The sequence below is a fragment of the Lathamus discolor genome, chromosome 4, assembly GCF_037157495.1.
Source record: "Lathamus discolor isolate bLatDis1 chromosome 4, bLatDis1.hap1, whole genome shotgun sequence".
Taxonomy (NCBI): Eukaryota; Metazoa; Chordata; class Aves; order Psittaciformes; family Psittacidae; genus Lathamus; species Lathamus discolor.
In genome coordinates, this window is record NC_088887.1 from 20,663,283 (window position 1) to 20,686,518 (window position 23,236).

The 23,236-nt window shown below is 40.5% G+C and overlaps 1 protein-coding gene across 1 annotated transcript in view; it reads left to right on the forward strand.

Annotated features, from left to right (window-relative positions):
* IMPG2 (interphotoreceptor matrix proteoglycan 2) overlaps positions 1 to 23,236 on the forward strand; it is a 58,911-nt gene that overhangs the window by 7,073 nt on the left and 28,602 nt on the right. Inside the window, exons 3-8 of the mRNA XM_065675794.1 lie at positions 5,999 to 6,165; positions 12,510 to 12,541; positions 12,648 to 12,671; positions 18,305 to 18,334; positions 22,489 to 22,535; positions 23,001 to 23,092. Coding sequence (XP_065531866.1) covers positions 5,999 to 6,165; positions 12,510 to 12,541; positions 12,648 to 12,671; positions 18,305 to 18,334; positions 22,489 to 22,535; positions 23,001 to 23,092 — 392 coding nt within the window. The remainder of the gene's footprint in view (positions 1 to 5,998; positions 6,166 to 12,509; positions 12,542 to 12,647; positions 12,672 to 18,304; positions 18,335 to 22,488; positions 22,536 to 23,000; positions 23,093 to 23,236) is intronic.

Here is a 23,236-nt window from a genome sequence, read left to right on the forward strand (position 1 = left end):
GTGCTCCTTCTGTTAACCTCAGAAATCCGTGAGTACAGACTGACTGTAATAGGCTAATTGTCTCTCATGTGAGATAAGTGCATCGTGACTGGTAATCTGGCAGGAGCCATGGATACACTGTATCCACTCCAGGTGCATGAAAGGTAGCCATACAGGAGAATTTCAGAGAGAAAGAGGGAGCGAGAGAGGTCATTGAATCGCAGATCATAGCTGGAGGTTTTGAAAACAATGGAGAAGTTGTTAGAGAAGGAAGCTTCAAATAAAGGATTTTTTCACCACTTCCTGCAGATGTATATGACTGAAAAATCTTGTGCCTGCCTGTGTGTAATATTTTTTGCTTAAACCACAATTTATCTGGAGCTTTACAGGATATTCTCTATTATTTATTAATATTAATTGAGTGTAAACACCTCATTTGAAGCAATAAGTTCCTGAAGGCTGGGCTTTTTGGCTTCCAGAATAGATATGCTGGGATTGACACAGTTTTTTCCTACATGCCTGACTTTCTGAGGCAGACTTTGAAACCTGTTACGACCTTTAAAAGTCAAGACCTTGGCTACCTTAAGTGTCTATAACACTTGCTCAGGTGGAAGTTTGCACAAGGGCATGGGCCAAACGTGCTGATCTTTCAATTTTTCATACCTCCTTTCTCACCTTGAAGATGACTATCTCAGTGATGAGTTAAATGACTTCTCATTTCTCAGGCATTTCAAGATATACTACATGCAAAATGTTGTATATGCATGCATAATATTCTTTGGAGAAAAACTGCAGAACAAGTCATCTGGTTCTCATTCTTGGTTTGAGTTCTGGTTTATCATGTCAGTCAGTTACATGTCTTCTGCATGCCTGCTTCTTTTCCTGTAGAGAGCTGGAATGATTGCATCTCTGTAGCAGGGAGCCTCTCTTTATCTCGTAAGTCTTCATTTTGTTAACATTGGAATTCTTCAGGGGAAAACTGCAGAGTATCAGAGTAACAGTGAGACCAGATAACACTAAAATACAGGTTATTTATTACTGCAGCCATGGGATGAAGGAAGTAATTTTCTAGAGGAGCTTACCTTCCCACCCACGGGGGGGAAGGTAAGGTTCTCAGCTTGCTGACTTAAAAAGATTGATCTTGATTTTCTGATGCGTTTAATCAGTATTGTTTGCCAGGGATTAGAGGCCTTATCACAAATCCTGTCTCCTCCAGGGCCTCATGTTGCTAATGCTGTCCTATATATCTGTGCCTGTGGCTATCCCTGCAGCAGGGTGGTGAAAGTTTGGTGTGAGATCTAGCCATAAAGACAGGCTTTTCTCACATGCCTTGAGGGCTGGTTGGTTATTCAGGTAGCACATGGCTTGCACTGCTGGGTTTGCTCAGGAGCTCTTTCCTGATCCTGGCAGGGCTGGCTGCTCTGTGGGTTGGCTTTTAAGGGGTTTGCAGCTAGTCTGATTCCTGGAAAAATCATAACACAAAGTCTGTACAGCAGATTTATTTTTCTTAATAGTAACAGTGTGACTACATTAACAGGGCACATTGTATTAAGCAAGCAGCTTCAGTCATAACTTGGAACTGCTGGGCTCCTGACAGTTTGTTGTAAGCTCTGACAGTGCACTTTTTTCCATTCCCTATCTACTTGAAACATTTTATATTTAAAATTTAAAGTTATATTGCTAGTCAAAAAGCTTACTGGTAAACTTGTTTGGTTCCTATGTCTGTCCCTCTTTTCCCCTTCTAATTTTCTTCTATTTCTATTTTTGTTTAAATGAATTGCTATTTTAAATATTAGTCAAAAGTTACTTCATTTGTTGTCAGCATATGTAGATAGCATATGTAGCTTAAATACTGGCAAGTTGCTGGAAAGTCAGAATGGAAATATAGTGAATTATTTTTATACAGTAAAATATAGTTATTTACTAAAGCTTCCAGTCAAGTGCTGTTTAACATTGTTTACATTTTAATGTCAATGAGTTTTGTCTACATAGTCTCAATGTTTATAATCAGGTTATGAAAAACATGTTTTTCTTATATGGGAGTTCTCCAGAACCTGTTGATAAGAAACTTTGAAAAAACTCCCTTGCCACCACTCTCAGACTAGTTAGGAGGAAGAAATGGGCCAACCTTTTCCTTCTGAATACTGAAGCCATTTGCACCATGTTGTTCAGCTTGTTACTGCTCATGGCCATGGAAATGGCTGGATAGGACCCAGGCTAAAGAGGACACAATGTAACTCCTTATCCACATCCCCTTCCCTCCTTCCACAGAAAATATGACCCTGCTCTGACAGCTTAGGTCTGATTAATGAGCTTCGAGCCCACAGATGGCACAAAGCCTTTAGGGCTGGAATTTAGTGAGGTGTCTAATTCCAAATGAAAGGACCCACAACAAATCCTTAATCTACTGGGAGCTGACTGGGACAACTGTTCATAGAGCAGCAGCTTGTATTCAGGCAATAAACTGTCTCATCTCATTTATTTTTAATATAAGAGATTAAACATTTCAGAGCATAAAGGAAAATTGCTTTCAATTATTACTGCCAATTACTGCTTGCAACTGGAAAGTCAGTTCTTTGCCTGTTGCTATTTGAAAACTGTGGGATTAGACAGTGCCACTGCAATGTGTTTGCAAGCTAGTGCCATAGCTTCAGCTCTTACTGATAGCCTGCTGAAGACTTACCCCAGCCACAGGGAATAATCTCATTGTAGCATTGTTGCTGTACAATGCACCTGGATTGAAAGATCCATCAATCAGAATGCAGGATACAAGTACTGCCAAAAGAAATGAAAGCAAATTATACTCTTTAGTGTAGGCTTCTGGATTTGAAACTAGATTTTAGATTTAGTCTTTCCTGGATGCCCTGCCCTTATGAGTGTAATGGTAGAGAGAATAGTTGTCGTGGTTTAAGCTCAGCCCTAACTCAGAAAACCACGCAGCTGTTCTCTCTCTCCCCACCCCTCCCCCTTCTTCCCCCCAACCCCACTCCCAGAGGGATGGGGAGGAGAATCAAAAGAATGTAACTCCCACGGGTTGCGATAAGAACAGTCCAGTAACTAAGGTATAACACAAACCACTGCTGCTACCACCAATAATGATAATGGTAAGGAAATAACAAGGGAAGAGAATACAACTGCTCACCACCCGCCAACCGATACCCAGCCTGGCTGAACAGTGATCTAGCCCTTCCGGGTAACTGCCCCCAGTTTTACATCCTGGGCATGGTGTGCTCTGGTATGGAATACCTCTTTGTCTAGTTTGGGTAAGGTGTCCTGTCTCTGCTTCCTCCCGGCTTCCCCTTCTCCCTGGCAGAGCATGAGACTCAGAAAGTCCTTGGTCAGAGTAAACATTACTAAGCAACAACTTGTCGTGGTTTAAACCCAACCACAAAGCCTGTCCACTCACTCCCCCCCTTCTTGCCCTCCCCTTGCTCCTGGAGGGACGGAGAGGAGAATCGAAAAGAATGCAACTCCCACGGGTTGAGATAAGAACAGTTTAGTAACTAAGGTATAACGCAAATCACTACTGCTACCACCAATAATAATAATGATAAAGGAAATAACAAGGGGAGAGAAATACAACACCTCAACACCAGCCGACAGATAACTCGCCCCACTCCCCCCAGCTGAGCACCAACCGATACCTCATCCAACCCTGCAGTCAGCTAGCCCTTCCAGGGTAACTCTCGGTTACATCCTGGGTATGACATGCTGTGGTATGGAATACCTCTTTGGCTAGCTTGGGTCAGGTGTCCTGTCTCTGCTTCCTCACAGCTTCTCCTCCTCCCTGGCAGAGCATGAGGCTCAGAAAGTCCTTGGCCAGACCAAACATTTGAGCAGCAACTAAAAACATCGGCATTATCAGCTCTCTTCCCAGGCCAAAAAATGAAAACATAGCACTGCACTAGCTACTAAGAAGGAGAAAAATGACTGCTACTGCTGAACCCAGGACACAACTAAAAACATTGGTGTTATCATCGCTGTTCCCAGGCTGAAAGTCAAAATCACAGCACTTGCACCAGCTACTAAGAAGGAGAAAAATGGCTGCTACTGCTGAACCCAGGACAATACTACAGATCTCATTCTGCTTCAGGAAACTTATTAGTACTCCAGCAGGATCCAGAAATCCAGAGCAGGATTATGGCTTCATTGCCTGAGGTCTGTGCAGAGGTCATACAGAAATGTAGTCCATGCCTCAAAGAGTTACTTCCTTAGCTGCTGAGGAAGCAAGCATAACTTGAGGCGGAAAGTCAGAGGATGCATGGATGCTTGTGAATTTGGCTATTTTTTTCTGATTAATAAAGATGCATAAGCAAAACTGATTGGAAGCATCTCCAATACTCCTTACTGTGTATTACAGATAAAGTTAACTACCTGGAAGCTGGATGGGTGCTAGAGCAGTAACATGCTGCTGAGAATTAATAATGCAGAGTTTGAGGTCTGTATTCTTCTCTAGTCACACATATCAAATGAGCTACAAGGCTCTTCATGTAGGAAAACTGTCAGGAGTGTGGCATGGAAATGAGAGATACCTGTGTATCTGTAGAATTTCACAATGGAGAAATAGCCTCAACTGATAAACTGATAAACTGAAATTAGGGGTGGAGAAAAGAGAGCTTTTTCTGTATGGTGCAATCAAGTGTGCCAGAATCAGAGAAGCTTTATGGGTGCTACTGCCTGTGAATCAGTTCCTTAAGGTTGTTATTTATAACGCCTTTGCATTTAAGAAAAATGTTCATCTCTTGGTTACATGAAAGTATGTTTCCATGTGAGTTCTATGTGTTAAGTTTTATGAAAGTACATTTAACCAATTTTGTAATTCAGAACACAGAGAATAAAGAAGAAATATCAGTAACGTACTGCTTTTTGGCAGCCTGGAGCTGATTTTTAAGCAGATTGAAGAAAGTGACTCTCTAAAGATAGATTTGTGGTCAGTCTCCTGTAGGGTCTTGCTTGCAATGTCAGGACTTACCCTGAATGCAAAGCATTCCTTCGCTGAACTATGTATATAACTGTATACTAGTATATATAGTATAACGTACTATATATACTATATAAAAACTGAAATCTGATTAAGGCTGAACAGCAGGTTTGTCTGCCACTACTTCAGGCTGGCATTTTCTGCAAGTGATTTTTAGAGTTGTTCTCCTTTTGATGTTTTTCTCTTCCAGGACACAAGGAAAATCCTACAAATCTTCCTTACTTCCAGTTATCCTGGGTCATAGAAGGTTCTTCTTTGGGCATTATGTGACCAACTGCTCTGACTGGCAAAGAGCACATGTGCAGGATTGGGAGGTTAAAGCAGCTGGCATAGTACAAGAGAATCTAACCCTTAATTCACACACCCTCTGTTCAGTCAGAGATACCCAGTTCTTTGTCAGTGCATACATATAGTAGGGTTAAAGATTAACTTATTTATTTGTATATCATGTTATTGGGTCATTATCCTCATTTTTCAAATGACTAATGTAATTATAATTTCTGAATCTTTAAGTTCTGTGTAAAGGTGAGTCCAAAGGAATTATTTACTGGTTGAGTCTCTAAAACTTTGATCAGTGCCACTATAATTCTTATTAAGTTAAGCTCCAGGTCTACTTTCTGTGAGGATATTTGCCATACTAATTTGTTTTTTCTAGTTTTCTAAAACTTTGACCCACTGATCAAGAGTAGTTTCACTCAGTGAAAATACTGTTGTTCTTGATGGTTTTTAGATGACAAGTGCACTCTCTCTTGCTTTCTTTTCAGTAAAATCCAGGGAGGAAAGTAGTATGTGGAAAATAGGACATTTTGCTGCAGCTGTCTAGTCACTGCATTCTATCAATTATTTAGGCATTTAGCTGTCTAGTCATTGCATTCTATGTATTAATGTACTAAAAACCATAGACAATATGGTTTGTCTAAAAACCATTTGGTTTTCAAAATGGTTTGTCAAAAAACCATTTGGACAATACTATCTGGACCACCGAAGCCGTGGAAGCATTCTCTTTGTACTAACACCAGACCTTTCTTGTGCTGTCAGTGTGTCAGGAAACAGTCTGGGAGGTGTTCAAGACGTTCTGGGATAGACTGCCAGAGCGTGAAGAATACCACACCTGGATGAGCCTGTGTGAGGAAGGAATGATGAGTATCTTTGAAATGGGCATGAACTTCAGTCAGTCTGAGGAGCACCGAAATCTTATTGTGAAGGTGGGTGCAGCAGCTGGTTAGTGTTTTTTCATGAGCTTTGGTATAATGTCCCACTGCAACATGCAACTTGGCATATCGCAGGCAGTAACATGGGGAGCCCTTAAAATGGACAGGCATGAGAATTCCAGTGCTTGGATCCATAGTTCTGAGACCATTTCCAAAAACAAATTTTAGCAATCTAATAGAGAGAAAGGCAACGATGACAAAGAGAATGTTGGCTTAAATAGGTATGTTCCTGACAAGTAGATGACGTCCAGACTCCTTGCCTGAAAAGGCAGCAGGCAGCATGATATGAGGCAGGCTGTGGTGCATTGCCATCTGTGGTGTGTAGCAGCCTTCCTGTTCTGAACTGCACATGGAGATCCCTTCAATCCAAATGCACTTCAAAGCACAAAGTTATGAGCTGTATTTCTGATGCTATCAAGACAAATGGCAGAATTACGTGACTGATGTAAGTTGCTGTAGATTTGTGATGCTTAGGGCGCTGCAGCCTGACTGAAATAAGTGTGGTTATGAATATAAAAAGCTTTGGTGTCCTATGAAGGCAACTGATAACATTGTCACTGTAGGGAGCTGCAGAGGTTAAGATCAAAGTACAAGTGTAAAACAATTTTAAAATTGCTGATTATCTTCATATATTTTCTACTGTTTCAGTTGAAACAAGCTTATTTTAGCTTAAAACAAAAAGTATAGTAAGTTAAACTAAAGAAGCCTATCTCAACTGAAATATGAAGATGTCTCCTCAGGAGTTTGCATTTTCAAATTAAGTGCTTAACTTTGTACACATGTAAGATACAGTAGATATCTTAATTTCTCTGGATAAAAGGCTGTCTTAAAATGTATGGTGATTTATGGATAATCTTAAGATTACGATGTCTTCTATTTTTGCAAACTAATGGATGAGTGGTTTTATGACACTTATGATAACTCTTAAATATACGATCCCATAGAATCAGTAATGTTTTGTGAGTATGGACATGCTGACATTCTGCCTTTCTGCCTTTTTTGGACTCCTATGCTAGGAATGTGCACTAGAGGATCAGTATGAAAACTGTTCTGGATAATGGAGAGAGGGTTTTTTTTCAGAGTCTGCATGTTAGTCTCAACAGGTGGATGCTAGCCAGTTTGCATCTGTGAAGTCTGATGGTAGTTTTGTCCTTAGAAGACTTGGCAAAAAGATGGAGATAAATAAAATTAATGTGACCTTTTTATGCTCACAGTGAATAATACTTGAATAATAGTTGAATATTTGAATAATAACATGAATATATTCACAGTAAATGTATTAGGGATTTATGAAGGATTTTGGCAGTGAGATTATCTATAGTTTATTAAAAGAAATCAAAACAATTCTTGGAAGCAAGATGATGCATCTAACCTCCCACTGCTGCTTTACCTTTTTGGGTATGTCACTTCAGCATTACCACAGAATCAGATAAAGTGTTTTGTGTTTGGTGATTTAGTCAGATGCTTTATGTGTAATTTAGGTTTCCTTTCTCCTGTAGGTGGATATATTCCCTTCAACATTGCACTATAATGGAAAAAGACTGTTCATCCTTCTCTTTGCTTTCAGCACAGTTGATAAAAGCTGATGGTTGTTGGGTTGATTTGATGGGAGATTGGTCTGTGTTAAAGGAGATTGAGTGCTGTCACCACTGTGCTCCACAAAAAATGTCATGAATCTGTCAAGTGACTCCTTTTGAAATAAAGGCTTGAACTCAAATTTGAATCAAAGACTGAAGGCAACAGCTCTCTATCCCATCCCCCAGTCAGCCACCCTTGAGTATGTTGCATTTTTGAATACATAGGTCAGAGTGCAGATTTAATTGCTAACTCTATTACTGACTATGTTTGGCCATAGTTCTTTGTCTCGCCATTACATGCCTCATTAAATACCACTTCTTTCTAATCTTTGCTGCTCTCCAGTGTCTGTGAGCCATCTGTGCCTAATTTCAAAAATTTAAGTTAGAGCCAGCAGCTGATCAAAGTATTTCTGCTTTTACTTTGGTATATATTGGCTATTACTGCTACATTGATCTGCTACCTCTTAGTGTCTTTCTGTATTGCTTTGTGGTAGATGGCAATATGAAATTCAGTTTTTAGAAGTGCTGCATGCCATGAATATTGCCTCTCTCAAAAGGGCTTCAGCATATCTGAAAATCAGCTCTCTAACTTGATAAAATGATTGCTCTCAGGTTATTTTTTGTGGTAGCATGGAGTTTCTGTTTTGAGCAGTGTAATTAAATGACACTTTATTAGCCTTCTTTCTTGGTTTGATTTCTTACCCTTTCCTCTAATTCCCGGTAATCACTGTCACACACTTAGATGTGTTGCAATGTCCTCTCCAGCATGGCTTAGGCTCATGTAAATAAAAAATCAATTTCTCTTGCTTTTGACATACTTTTTACTGCATATCAGATGGAGCTTAGACCAGCTCTAGTCCCATCTCTCATATTCAGGAAACAGTTCCTGGTGAGAAGGAGATCTGTGGCATGTGCACCTTTTCATGGCACTGAGAACCAGCAGGTTGGGAGTTAGCTGTGGAAATGAGCTTGTAGTAAAGCTTTGTCTAAGAACCAAAGATAAACAGTTTCTCTGGGAATCCCCAAAACTGTGACAGGAGGTACTCACCTACCAACAGTCAATGCAAAAAGCTCCTGGGACAAGATACAAAACATGCAATTGTGTTGACCCAGAATTGACTGTTCAACCCATCAGCAGCTCTCTCTCAATGTGTTTAGAGCACGGACTAGCTGTTCAGTGTCAGGGACTAGGATTCCTCCTCATGGATGCAAAAAAGAATTTCTTCTGTTGTCTTCTTTTGAGCCATTATGTCAGATTTCCTTCACTCTCTTTCTTATCCCCACACTTATTATTATCCTGTTGACTTTGATTCGTTCTTTTTTGCATTGCAAGTTTAAGCCTCCTCCAATTCAAAAAAGCACCAAACCGCACCAAACCTTCACCAGACATACGCAAATAGAGTAATTAGCTCCAGTTACTTCTGCCGGTCATGTCTCATCTCCTTTTCACCTCTTAAGCTCTCTGGTCACTCTCCTCCAGTTCCAGCCTTAATCTTCCTTTTCAGTGTATCTGACACCTGTCACAGCAAAGAAACTATCAGCCATGAAGCCTGTCTCATCTCTTTCCAGGCAGAGCTCAGAACCGATGTTTCATCCTCATCATCCTTGTCTGATCAGCTCATTTACAAAGCTGTACTTCTTCCTTGTTTTTCCTGTTTTCCACCTTGCTTCTAGATAGCTCTGCTTAACACACACTGAAGAATCACTTCCATGTTAAGAGTTTACCTCTACTGTGGAGATGATTTCTTCTGGAAAAACTGGACCCTTAAGTTGTTTCTGACACCTTTTCTTGGATCTCTAGCTTTCATTTTGAATTGAACATGGTTAAATCAATTTCTGTTTCACTAAGCTTTCCCTGCTATCTCTCCTCTTACTCACTGTAGACCATCATTTTCACCTTACCTGTCAGGTCTGTGGCTCAGAGCACTCTTCTGCATCCTGGCCTTTTCCTCCAGCTTCAGTTCTGGACATTGTAATCCATTTCCTTGAATTCCTCCAAGTGCTCTGGTCTTGCCTCTGTGAGAGCATGATTCTGCCACACACTGTGCTGGGGAATCAGGACAGGCAAAGAGAGCATAAATTTTTGGTATGACTTTCCTGTTGGAAATTATGTGTACAGGTGTGGTAAATCAAACATGCTTGGTCCAGTCCTACACATACAGGATTGTACTAATATGAGATTATTTAAGATCTTCTTGACATTTCATCCACCTTTTTTTCCTGATGGAATGATTGAAAATGCATAAATCCATTTTCAGCCTTGTTGATAGACTGTAAGAAACTGAAGACTGGGTATTGAGATCATACTTTCCTTTAGAAATTAATGTAAACCCTAAGATTTTACTTGCGACATAAAGCTGCATTGGCATATGAGTTTTAATGGTGACTGATAATTCTGTTAGCAACTCATTTGTAATTTACAGCTTTTGACTGTTTTTGCAATAGCTTCATGGCATTATGTAGCAATCAAATGCAAAGGTGACACTGTCAGTATTTCCCAAAGCTGTTGAACCCAGTGGGAGATTTTGTCTGAGAATCAATGGTGAAAAGTCAGGTTATTTAAACAGTCATTTAAAGTATTTAATCTTTAAAGTTATTTTATTTCATGAAAGATACGATTTGCAATGAAGAGAGAGTCATCTGTCCTGAACTAGGCGAATTAAGGAATAAGCCAGCTACGCTATGGCTGTCATTCAAAGCCAATCATATAGGCTTTGCTAGCTTACTACAAAATTGGATGAGAATGTGTTAATTTGATGCCTTTTTTAAAAGAATGTAGATGTGAGGACAGTATGTCATGTTTGTAGGCCTTGGCCATTGAAATACTAATTTGTCATTTAAGGTTTGGTTCTCGCAAATTCTTTTTGTAAGCTATTGAATAGAAGACTTGGAAATAACAAGATATAGTGGCTAAGTTCTGGGACCCAGTCTGGGGAAAGGTGGGTGCAACCAGCCCCTCAGGCTGCCCTAGAACAGAGCTCTGGACAAGGCACCCATCACTGGGGCATATCAGTTTCCTTGCTGTATGAAATGATCAGGACTATGCTGACCTCTGCTGTCAATGGCCTTTGAGTACCAGTGAGTAAAGCTGCTGGGTACAGACTACCAGTATTAAAAGGATGTGTAAGGTCCCTAATAACCAGGTTTGGTTTTAATGGCACCTGCAAGCTGCCTTGACTGACTGACTGAAGTCTCTTTTTCTAATAAACAAACACCATTTATTACATGGGCTACTACTTACATATAACTTTCCAAAAGCTTGTAGAAAGGGAATCAGTCTCTCTGTTCGTTGCAGATCCCAGCACACTAAAGCTGAGTACAGGCACTGTATAAAGCTATGTAATGACCCCTTAAAAAAACTACCCAAAGTCCAGTCCATTTCTACTGGCCCTGAGTTGGACTTTTTACTGTAGACTAACTAGATTTGCTAGATTTTTTTGTTTGCCACTTAAACTGGTCTTACTGTGTCTTGTTAGTGTTTCATACTAACATACCTCCAAATACTTCATTTAGTGGGCTTCTATGATAAAGATTGTCAAAGGACATGCTGAAAAGCAAACTAACTGAAATTAGTATTTTGGCAAGCCCTCCTCAAGGCTGACATTCAAGCTGCCTGCCATTCTATCTGTCCACAGATGTCTTGGAAAGAAGAGAAAGGTAGTCATTGACATGGCTGCAAATAAATAAAGACTGAGCTTCTACGCTTACAAACACAGGTGAAAAGAATGAGCAGGTTAACCTGCTCAAAAAGTCTCTTTGCCTCTTCACCCCTCCTTCACAAGAAGAATCAACAGGGTAGATTTGAGAGACAGTCCTTAGATCACTAAATACATATGGGTGTTTTGCTGAGAAGTCTCAGAAGTGGAAATAGTATGTGTTAAGTAAATTGTAATTTAACTTCAAAGTAGATATTTGAGTTGATCCACTTTGGGTTGAGTTTTTACTGAAAAACAAATCTATATTGATTATGTCAAGAAGGCCAGCCCAATAAACAAACCTCAAAACAACTCCTTTGTCCCCCAAAACCAGAAAGAAAAAGAAATTTTGCGGCTGGACAATAATCTGCTATAAGTATTTTATATTCTGTTCACATTAGTAGTGTGGCAGGATACAGCATTACTCCTCAACAGCTATCATGCTGCAAACTGCTCAGGATCTCCTCCAGTTCTTGTGGGGCTCCTCACAGAAACTCCTATGACTCTCCTCTAGAATCAATGGCACTGATACCATGAGAATTTTTATGAAAAATTGTGATCTGAGTGGCCTTGCCTTAGTCTTTATACACCAGTAAATGAAAAATCGTCACCCCTGTCACTTGTATAATCGTAAACAAAGTCATCAGACTGATCTTACTATGTTACTTTAAGATGTAACTGTACTTTCAAAAAGATGGTTTTAAATCTATGGGTGAGTAGCAGAAGCAATATTGAATCTCTTAAGATTGCTTGCTGAAAGGGATCTTATTGCTAGCCTCCTATAAGGTGGGGAACAATGCAAGAAAACACAGAGCATCTCCTGATAAACCTGGTGCTCTTTGGAGTGTCTGTTGTTGAGTTTCAGTTGCATTTTGGAAATGTGGGACAATTTTTTTTTTCAGCAGGAAGTTTTAAAATAAGTTTTGAACTTAACAAATGAACACAGAACAAAGAAAAGAGAATTATTTTGGCACAGAGGAGAAAGCAAAGTGATATAAGATGCATTTCAATTTCTTTCACCTTATGATGTGTAAATATATTTAGAATTTGTTTGTTTGTTTTCCAGAAAATGTCCTATACAAAAGAAGCAATGGGCAGGTGAGTATCAGGGTTTGCCTTGCATTTTAGTCTTTTAGTCTCTCTGGAGACAACAACGGGGCTGAGTTATGACATTTTGTAACCTTTTCTTTCTTTTTCTTGTCAGCTTCTGCACTGACTGGTCATGTGGGTAAGTAATTTTCCTCTTTTAAAGGCTTCAGATTTGGTCCTTTCTCCAGTTGGTGTTGATTTGTGCACTGAAAATGAACATAATTCTCCTTTGTGCGAAACAGTATATAGAAAAGTGTGGTGGAGAAATCCTGTGGTTCTTGCATGTGAATCTCTGACCTGGCATGCTTGGCATGCTCAAAATATCTGAGCTGATCTGGGACTTGTACTTTTTTTAAAGTATGTCATCAGCTTGTTGGCCGCCAGGCATAGATGCAGACTCTTTACCTGAAGAGGCTTAGTGGGCTAAATCTATTATGTGAAAGAGATGCATCCATAGTTACTTGTGTTAGTATTCCAGTTATCCTGCATACCTTTCTCAAAGGCTTTAAGTTAGTCCTGGTCATCACTGCAAAAAGTAAAAAACGGCAATGTTTTTGATATGTGTTAAGAAGCCAGAACTGTTGAGAGATGTGATCTAAAACCAAGTACAAGAGAATTGGCTGCTTGGGCTCCTCGTATTTTTAACAAGGCAGTAAAAATGAAAACTATTCTGAGTTGTGGCTTGTTTTTACCAAAGCAAACCTGGACTTGACCTGTTATTATCATGTCTTTTTTTTGAATTGAAAACCGATCCAAATTATTATTACTCCATTCCTACTCAGAATTTAATCTGTTCTTTTTAGGGCAATTCAAAAGCAAACAACCTAGGGCTGAACTCATCCGGAATATTGCCAGGTTCAATTCCCTGCTTTTACAGGCCACATAAAGCTGTGATAAATTAATTTACTGAGAAGAGTAATTGTTTCAAATAACCCATCTTCCCAAATTAGGTACCCTCAGAATGATTTCATGACCACAATATTGTTTATTAAATTTAATAACATAATAAGGGCAAAAGTGATTCCTGAGAGACTGGTGTGTCACTGTCCTGTTGAGCTGAACACTCCTCTGACAGGGGCGCTCCCTGAAGCCTCCAGGTCAACTGGCTAGCATACATTTGTTTGGAACTTTGTTGAGAATGCAACATTGATCTAACCTTTACATGCTTTTCTTTTCAAAGAGAGATTAAGTAAAAAATAAAACAAACCCAGACAAAACAAAACTTATCTGTGTAAGGATAGGACCCAGTCCTATTCTCTCGTTAGCAGCAGCCATTCTCTAGATAGACTGGCTCTTTACATAAACGGAACCACATCTTATTTATCAGAAAATGTGAATTCAGAGATACAGTTTGAATGTTGAAGGATCTGAAAAAATTAATCTTTCTGAAGAAGCTTGAGTTTGAAAACCTGCTGTATCCCTCTAGGTGATCATTCAGGAAATTAGAAAATGTGGAGATACGTGAGAGGAACTAGAGTCAGCACTAATTAATCTAGAGTCACTGCATACATTGAGCTAAACAACTTAGCAATGTGAAAAGCCCAAAATTTGATTGAAAGGTGGATCAGAGTGATTATTGTACTTGTAGAGAAGCCATCTTATCAAGTGCTTTATGACAGGCATTAAAGGGACTTCAGTAGATAACTGACAAAATTTACCCAACTGAATTCACTGTCGGGCTGTATTGCATCTCTCTCAAAAGTACACTGCTTTTATCCCAGTATATATTGCTTCAGATTGTTCATAGCTTTCGAATGGGATCTTTGTTGTCATTGTCAGTTTAAACTTTGGTTTTACTGTATCTTTCCCCCTAAAAGTTGTTTGTCTTCTGCTTGGATATGATACTGTTTTATAGCATAAAGAGTATGATACAAGACTGGAGCAGTGAGACAGAAATAGATTTACTCTGGATAATGGAGCATCAGGAATAAATGATTATAAATTACTTTGGCAATATTAAAAATCCCAAATTTTTTCTAATAGTGTTCTGGACATCTTTTAGCATCCATGGTTTAAGATGTGAGGTTTGTAAGCCAGGGTCATATAAAGTCAAAGCCATGATTGGCCGTCATGGGTAGAAGATGTCTCATTTAACTTCAGACCTCTTCCGTCAAGAGGAAGCCAACAACCAACATTGTTGAGTGAGCCAACAACCAACATTTATTAATTCATGCAAAAATAAGCTAGGCCTCCCAGTGCACATCAGAATAAAATTAAGACCTTTTTGAAGTGTTTTGTAAGAAGTCAGAGTAGGTCCCAACCCAGGATCACAGCAATCCCTAAGCCACAGTGTGGGAAATTCAGCATCATTTTCTTCCTGAGCAAAAGGAGATGTTAGTGAGGTTCTGCATGTCCCGGGCAGTGCTGTCGTCACATGCTGCTGACCCACATGTGCAGAGAGAGGCTGGTCCAGAGCAGGGCAGTGTTGTGATTTGAATGTGGGTTTTGACACCCAGCTGTGCCACCTGTGTCAGAGCCGGGAACTGTGCTAGCCTTGTGTCTCAAGGGATGGCAGGACTATCCTAAACCACCAACTTTGGGTATCTAGATGAGATGTTTAGGTGAGGCTCCCACACTGTCAGGGAAGGACAGGCTTCTCCAGAGGATGTCTCGAAGCAGGGGTCTAACAGGAATGTTCTGACTTGGCTTCTGGTGAGCTCTGGTTGCTCTGATAATTGTGCAGAAGCAGTGATTTCAGTTCAGAGGCCAAGCAGTAGACATATTTCTCAGTCTGTTTTCCCACTGATGAGAACACAAGAAATTTTGCAGTAGGTTTGTTTGTAAAACATAGCCAAGGCACAAGAAACTAAAGGAGTATTTTCTTTTTATGAGCTTTGACCAATTTTTTTTTTTTTTTTTTTTTTTTTTTTTTTTTACTGTGTAACAATTGTTTCTGTGAAACAATTTCTTAGTTTGGGGCTGATCTGGAATGCAAGACAGGCCCTTGATATCTGTTGGTCATTTTAACCATCTTTCTGGATGTCCTACATCTGGGGCAGAGCAATCCCAGGCACAGCTACAGGTTGGGCAGAGAAGAGATTCAGAGCAGCCCTGCAGAGAAGGGCTTGGGGGTGTTGGTTGATGAGAAACTTAACATGAGACCGCAGTGTGCGCTCGCAGCCCAGAAAGCCACCGTATCCTGGGCTGCATCAAAAGAAGCATGACCAGCAGGTCGAAGGAGGTGATCCTGCCCCTCTACTCTGCTCTTGTGAGACCTCACTTGGAATCCTGTGTGCAGTTCTGGTGTCCTCAACATGAAAAGGACATGGAACTGCTGGAACAAGTCCAGAGGAGAGGGCCACGAGGATGATCAGGGGACTGGAGCATCTCCCGTATGAAGACAGGCTGAGGAAGTTGGGGCTGTTCAGCCTGGAGAAGAGAAGGCTGCGTGGAGACCTCATAGCAGCCTTCCAGTATCTGAAGGGGGCCTATAGGGATGCTGGGGAGGGACTCTTCATCAGGGACTGTAGTGACAGGGCAAGGGGTAACGGGTTAAAACTTAAACAGGGGAAGTTTAGATTGGATATAAGGAAGTTCTTTACTGTAAGGGTGGTGAGGCACTGGAATGGGTTCCCCAAGGAAGTTGTGAATGCTCCATCCCTGGCGGTGTTCAAGGCCAGGTTGGACAGAGCCTTGGGTGCGATGGTTTAGTGTGAGGTGTCCCTGCCCATGGCAGGGGGGTTGGAACTAGATGATCTTAAGGTCCTTTCCAACCCTAACTATTCTGTGATTCTACGATACTATGATTAAAGCAAAGCTGTGCTGAAAGCTATAAGCAGTTGTAGAAATGAAGAATTGACTTAATTTAATACATCTTATAATCCTACCTAGATATCAATACCGTGTCTCTATCTATCTGGAAAAATCTAGTTTCAACTTGTTAAACGCTAGGATGGTTATAGTGTAGCCTACAGGAAGATGGCTTCTACTTGTGTAATATAGTTCCCAGAATAACTCACAATCTGGTATTACTGACAATTACGTAACAGCAGGATGAAAGTTCGTTCCTGTAAGGCTGCACACATTCACACAAGTTAAATGCTCAGGAAGCCTGGCCTTTAAAAGAACTAAGGATTAAACTAAGTACTACTGAGGAGAAAAACTCAAAGAAAAAGTAATACATGGGAAATAATCCAGATGTGCCTAGAGCAGCCTAGTGGACAGCAGAGTTTTGCCCCAGTTGGAAGTGCGAGAGCACTACATCAGTGTTGTGGTTTAAACCCAACCACAAACCTCGTTCACTCACTTCCCCCCCTTCTTGCCCTCCCCCTGCTCCTGGAGGGACGGAGAGGAGAATCAAAAAGAATGCAACTCCCACGGGTTGAGATAAGAACAGTTTAGTGATTAAGGTATAACACAAACCACTACTGCTACCACCAATAATGATAATGATAAAGGAAATAATGAGAGGAAAGAATACAACACCTCAACACCAGCCGACCGATAACTTGCCCCACTCCCCCCAGCTGAGCACCGACCAATACCTCGTCCAACCCTGCAGTCCCAGCCCTTCCGGGTAACTCCCCATTACATCCTGGGCATGACGTGCTGTGGTATGGAATACCTCTTTGGCTAGCTTGGGTCAGGTGTCCTGTCTCTGCTTCCTCCCAGCCTCCCCTCCTCCCTGGCAGAGCATGAGGCTCAGAAAGTCCTTGGCCAGACCAAACATGTGAGCAGCAACTAAAAACATCGGCGTTATCAGCTCTCTTCCCAGGCCAAAAAATGAAAACATAGCACTGCACTAGCTACTAAGAAGAAGAAAAATAACTGCTACTGCTGAGCCCAGGACAATCAGCTAAAGACTTTTAATGATTGCTTTATTCAGTAGGCCACTGGGACTGTGCATAATGAATTTTTCTCTCTTAACATTGGAGTACGACGTCTTGTGACAATAGGACAGTCGTTTTGCCTAATTGCTAGGAGATCAAAAGGCAGATCTTAAGAATAACTGAAGGCAAAGGGGTAGCACAAAATTGCTGCAGTAGAAAACTAAGAGCCTTATTTTGCAGTATGAGCATTAAAACAATAATGTTTAAGAAAAATAAATGCTTGACATAGCAAATTGGACTTTAGGACACTGAGACTGATAAACAGTGGTATCAGTCACTGATAAACTGATGGATGTCCAGAGCATCCAGTACAAATCTGAGGATGTTATCTCCTTCAACCACAGAGTTGAGGTTGTGTTGAACCTTAAGAAGCAATGTATAGTAAAATGTAATTAATACCTTAATTAAATTTTCATTGCGGGAGTGAAATGGTATCACTGGTGCCCCATTTCACAGATTTGGAGTATTATTTCTCCTCAATAACACAGTATGGCTGCACATAAAGAACTTGTTTAGGCTGTACAGTTGCCTATGAGTCAATGGGACTGTATATGCTTTGGAGGACTGGAAACTTCCTGACATGATTGATGTCACACAGAAATACATACCATGGAGTCTGAAAAGGGGGAATGTAGGCTGCATTTGTCAGCTGTGTTTGTCTGTCAGCTGTGTTTGTCTGTCAGCTGTGTTTGCAGTGTTAATGCATACAGGCTGTCTGTAAGCACTCTTTGCTTCAGATTAACTTCTAAGGCCCTTATGGGCCTCGTCTTATGCCTGTCTAGATCCTGGTGTCTAAGAGAGCTGTGTCTTCTGAAACCTGTAGTTTCTACCAAGGAAACATGGTGCAGTGTTGTTTGTTCTGCTGCTTAGACATCTGCTTGTGCATATTCTTTCCTGTCTCTCCATACATATGTGTGTTTTTATATATGAGCTTATTGCTCAGGCAAGGTGGTCCAGGGCACCACTCATGCAGGTAGGACAATAGAAACTACATTTTGTATGTATGTGTCTCAAAACCACAGTAAGCTTTTGTTGGAATATAGTCCTTCCACCTGCAGTGTCTTGCTCATGTAGGTATACTTAAAAATAAAGCCTGGCCCTTAATTAATCTCGTATTTCCCCTTATATTTTAACTGGCGTGACTGAAGGGGAATTTGAATCTGTGTTTATTGTGAAGAGCAGTATGTTCAGGCAAATCAGTATATACATTGTCAAGTGCATTTTGAGTGACTTCTATAGAGATACCTAGTACTTGTTCAGGAGATTAATGAAGTGGGTATTTGAAAAATTAAAATGTTAAGGGGAAGTAGAAGGCAGAAATAAATGGATACAAAAAGAAAGCAAACCCCGCTGTTCTGGTAAAGCAATGAAATAACAATATTGTTCATAAAGTGAGGTTGATTATAGCACAGAGTCTTAAACCAGTATTTTTATCCTCCTGAGAAACAGTGATAATTGTTAATGTGACCAAATTTGATACTGACTGCTCTTACTTCGTTAGTTTGATTAGGGTTTTATGAGGTATTATTTAAGCCTTTGGCTTTTAATTTTCAGCCAGCTATAAGCCGGGAGCAGAAAACTGGTTAGCTCTGGGAGGCATGGATTTAAAAGCCTCTTGGTGCCAGTAAGAGTATATTACCTGGCACTGACAAAGACCATGGCCTGTTGCTGGTTGAGATGTGATGGGTAAATGACAGCAGCCTTCTTCCCACCTTGCTCTTCAGCAGTCCCATGGTGGCTGCATGGCCATATAGTTGCTACCATACAGTTTACCCAGTGCTTAGCTGGCATTACAAACTGAAGTGCCTTGTTGGAGAGCTGCCACTCATTTGGGCTGGTGACAGACAGTCCTTCGGGACCTCTGAAACGTAGAGAATTTTATTTCAATACATATATAGCTAGTTATCTAATCTAGAAGTAGAACTCCACTCCAAAAAGCTAATTTCAGGCTTTTCCATTTTCAAACCACTCCTTGTTTGTAAGTGTGATTTATGCCATAACATTCTCTCTGGTTTTTCTTGCCTGCTTTGATGATTTTTCCTCAAAGAACTCAAGCAACTTAGTTAGAAGCAATCTGTGTGCAGGTACCCAGGGGCTGGGGCTGCTCCTAGCTGGGCACAGCCAGTTCTAGCCAGACCCAACCAACCGACCCACTGCAGGGCACAGCTGAGCCCTGCAGTCATGGAGGCAGGACTTCAGGAAAGTGTGTGTAAGGAAGGGCAAAAACACTGCATGGGGAGAGGAGGAGAGAACAGAAAGAATGAGAATGGCAGTACAGGGAGCACCGAAAGGTCCCAGGCAGAGGACAAAGTGGTGCTCCATGGCAGAGCAGGTGTTCCCTGCAGACCAGGAGGGCTCACCCTGGAGCAGGAAGACATAGTTGTGCAGGACCTGTTGACCTGCAGAGGAACCAGGAGTGAAGCTGAGCCTGGGAAAGGGTGAGGAGAGGTGGTGCTGCAAGGTTTGTCTGTTTCCCACTACTCAAACCTACTTAGATGCACAATAAATTCATTTTCGTCAAGGTGAGGATGTTTTGCCAGTGGAGGTAATGGGTACGCAATCTTCCTGTCTTTATCTAGACCCAGTAGCTTTTTTTATCCTGTTTTCTCCCATCCTACAGAGAAGGGAGAGACCCTCTTACCCTGTGGCTACTCTGCCACAGAACTGAGTGCTCAATTCAGTTGCTCAGGTAGTCATTGAGGTCCTTTTGAGATGCCCCAAGTTACACCACACATCTGCAGAAGTCTGGCAGAGGTGACATGGGATACATGGGTGCCTGGTACCTCCCTGGGGCAGCAGCTGAGGTCAGGAGTGCCTGGAGGCCCCTCCAAGTGTACCAGGCACCAACCTGTGGGCAGCTGGACTGAGTCCTGTGGGTCTCAGGTTGAACTCGGAGCCTGCCACAGCAAGTTCCTCACTGTCCCTTCTAAAGAAAAGGCTTAGCTCATGTTTATGTGTTTGAGCACTTCAGCTGATCAGAACATTACAAATCCTGTAGCAGATCTGTTTCACTGCACATCACTTTGCTTTTGTTTTGTGTTTTTATTCTGACCTTAGTTATGTGAAACAGTTCGTAGTAAGTAAAATCCCAGGTTGTTTCAACTCTCCTGAAAAGCAGAATCATATTTGCTGCTGAGCAATCATTAACCATGATGCACTAAAATGCTTTATTTACTGATGTCATTTGGTGAGACTCTGGTATAGATGTAATTTGTTGCAGTTGGTAAGAGTAATGCATCCTTGGAGTTAGGTGAATTTAATTGGAAAATATTTCATCTGACAAATTAATAATTGAGCAATAGTATTTATTTCAGTTCTAAGATGGTGAATGAGTAAGGAAACTAAATCCCTCCAGAATATAGCCAGAACCGGTTTAATGTGGGGTTTTGTTGTGTTGGCTTTGTTTGTTTGTTTTTGTTGGGTTTTTTTAGCAGAAAGAAGTTGATGCATTTCAAATGAGTTTCTTGTGACTTTATACATGTGACAGCAGTGGCAGAGAGTATAAGAGATGATATCTTGTCTAAATTATTCTTGCTAGTAAAATTTGGCTTCCCAGTTTTGAAAATCGTTCCAAGATTTACTGAGGTTGCCAAAGAATCCGTAGAGAGTCACTTTACACTGTGCTGGCTTAAAAGAGGTACCGGTGTCCATGAGATGGAAGCAGACACAAGTAACTGTACATTTCAAATCTTGCATAGAGCTCATTGAGTTGTTCAAGAAAATACATGACGGTACTGTTTAAACTCTTGATCCTGCTAGGATGGGTGAGAAGTTTCTTGGCTCAAATAGAAAATTCATCAGATTTGTCTTCAGGTCTGTTTATTGGCAAGTGTTATGTGTCTGTGAGAGGCAGGGGAAGAAACTGTTTTTGAGATGTTAACTCAGTGAAGCTACCATATGTTTGATCATATACTTGTGCCCCAGTATCTCTAGTATGTAACTTTGGATTTGGTTGTCTGGCTGGTGCTCGAAACATCTGGGTTTTGCAGTGATATAGAGTCTGATAATACATCCTGAAGGAGAAAAAGTATCCATCAACTCAGTGGAGTTTTTCTTGAGCACACACTGCAAGCCCTGTAATCTATCATGTGAATCAAAACCTCAAAGCTGGCAAGGCTAGGAACCATGGCTCACATGGTATCAGCACTTGCATATGTATTGCAGTGAAGATTCCTTGCTGCAGTGCTTATTTTATGGCACAAATACAACACTTAAAAGAAAAGGAGTTCCATTAGAAGTGAGAGAAATATCTCAGTGCAATGAATTTCAATGATTTGTTGAAATCTGAAATGAAGTTTCTGTCCAATACTTAAACTTGCAATCTTACAGATTGGGCTGTATATATTAAAAATATGGCAAACTTGAAAAAAACCCATTTTTTCTTCATTCAGGAAAGACTTGTTTCTGTCAGAGCATGCCTCCCACTCTTGGTAACTTGACAGTTGCTCAGGGCTTACAGAATTGGCACCAAGGAGCTTGGGTTTACTGTAAGAGCCATATCAAAGCTGTTAGTTTTTCTTCAGGCTGACAGTCTTCATCTGATTTTTATCTGAAATGTTTTTCTTTTTCACATTTGGCCTAGAGTTGTGTTATGTGTGTGTGAATGCAATAAATGGATTGGGAAACTGACGCCTTTTGAAGATTTCTAAATAAGCAGAATAAAAGTCACAATGAAAAGAACCCATTTTCTTGCAGTGATTTCAGTACAGTTATGATGTTTTAGTGCACTGGAGAGTATTTTAAAGACTGAGCATTTTATAGCATATTAGAGGTTATCTTTGTATTTTATCTCTGGTCTTTGCATTTGATTCCTTTACAGACCTGCAAGAGGCGAAACGTATTTTTGGGTGGGATTCCAAGTCAGTTGGAATATAAGGTGGTCACCAACCCACAGGGGCACACTGTTGAGTGATGCAAGTGACCCAATATCTAAGTTACAAAACAGGACTGAAATATATTGCAAAGTCTAATTTTTATGAGGTTATCAGCAAAGTAGTACCATAACAAATTTCTTCTGCAAATATGCTTTTGTGGGTGGCAGCAGAATCACAGATAAATCAAAACCTAATAAATCCATCTCAGCATGTCCAAACTTCAATTTCTGATTGTGTTTTTCTTTAGCAGTAGTGGGACCCCAACTCCAGCTTCGGATGCTGATGTTACTACACTGAGAGGTCAGTTTTTACCTAACTCCTGTCAAGGCTGATTCTGAATTACTAGAGAATTGAGAAATTCAGTTGAGTTTGGATTTCAGAAAGAGCCATAAATTTCTGCATCTCAGATAATGCTGTTTGTGATATGGAGATCAATTTATATGCTGAAATTATTTTTTTATTGTATGAATTATAGAAATGCTACTTGAGAAATTAGTTCTGTGAACTTTTTACTGCACTTAACTTCATGTTCCCCAAAATACATCTGCTTAGACAGAACGCTAGCGTTTTATTCCAGTTAGTGTATTTGATACTTTTTCCTTAGACTCTTCAGGTGTTTCCTGTGTTGTTTCTGTCATGATGATGGGAATAGGAATCAAATTTTACTGTTGAGTTATGCCTGCTGAGCTGCTTCTGTGTGTATATACAGGTACATGGGTATAAAAAACAACCGAACAAAATAATACTGTTTTCTTTCAAACTCAGATGCAGCTGCCAATGTTTCTCCCCCTCATGAGATCTCTGTTGAAAGTCTTGCGGCTGGTACCATTCGTGAGATCGAAGATGCATACACTAATGTGAGTGGTTTGTTTGAGTTTTTTTGGTTCAGCATTCTGTTGCCTTCCCTAAATAATCCTGTTTGTGGTTATTTGCATTTCCTACTTAAAGGTATTGTTAGCATAGCATGTTAACACAGATTTCATAAAAGAAGGGCATCAACT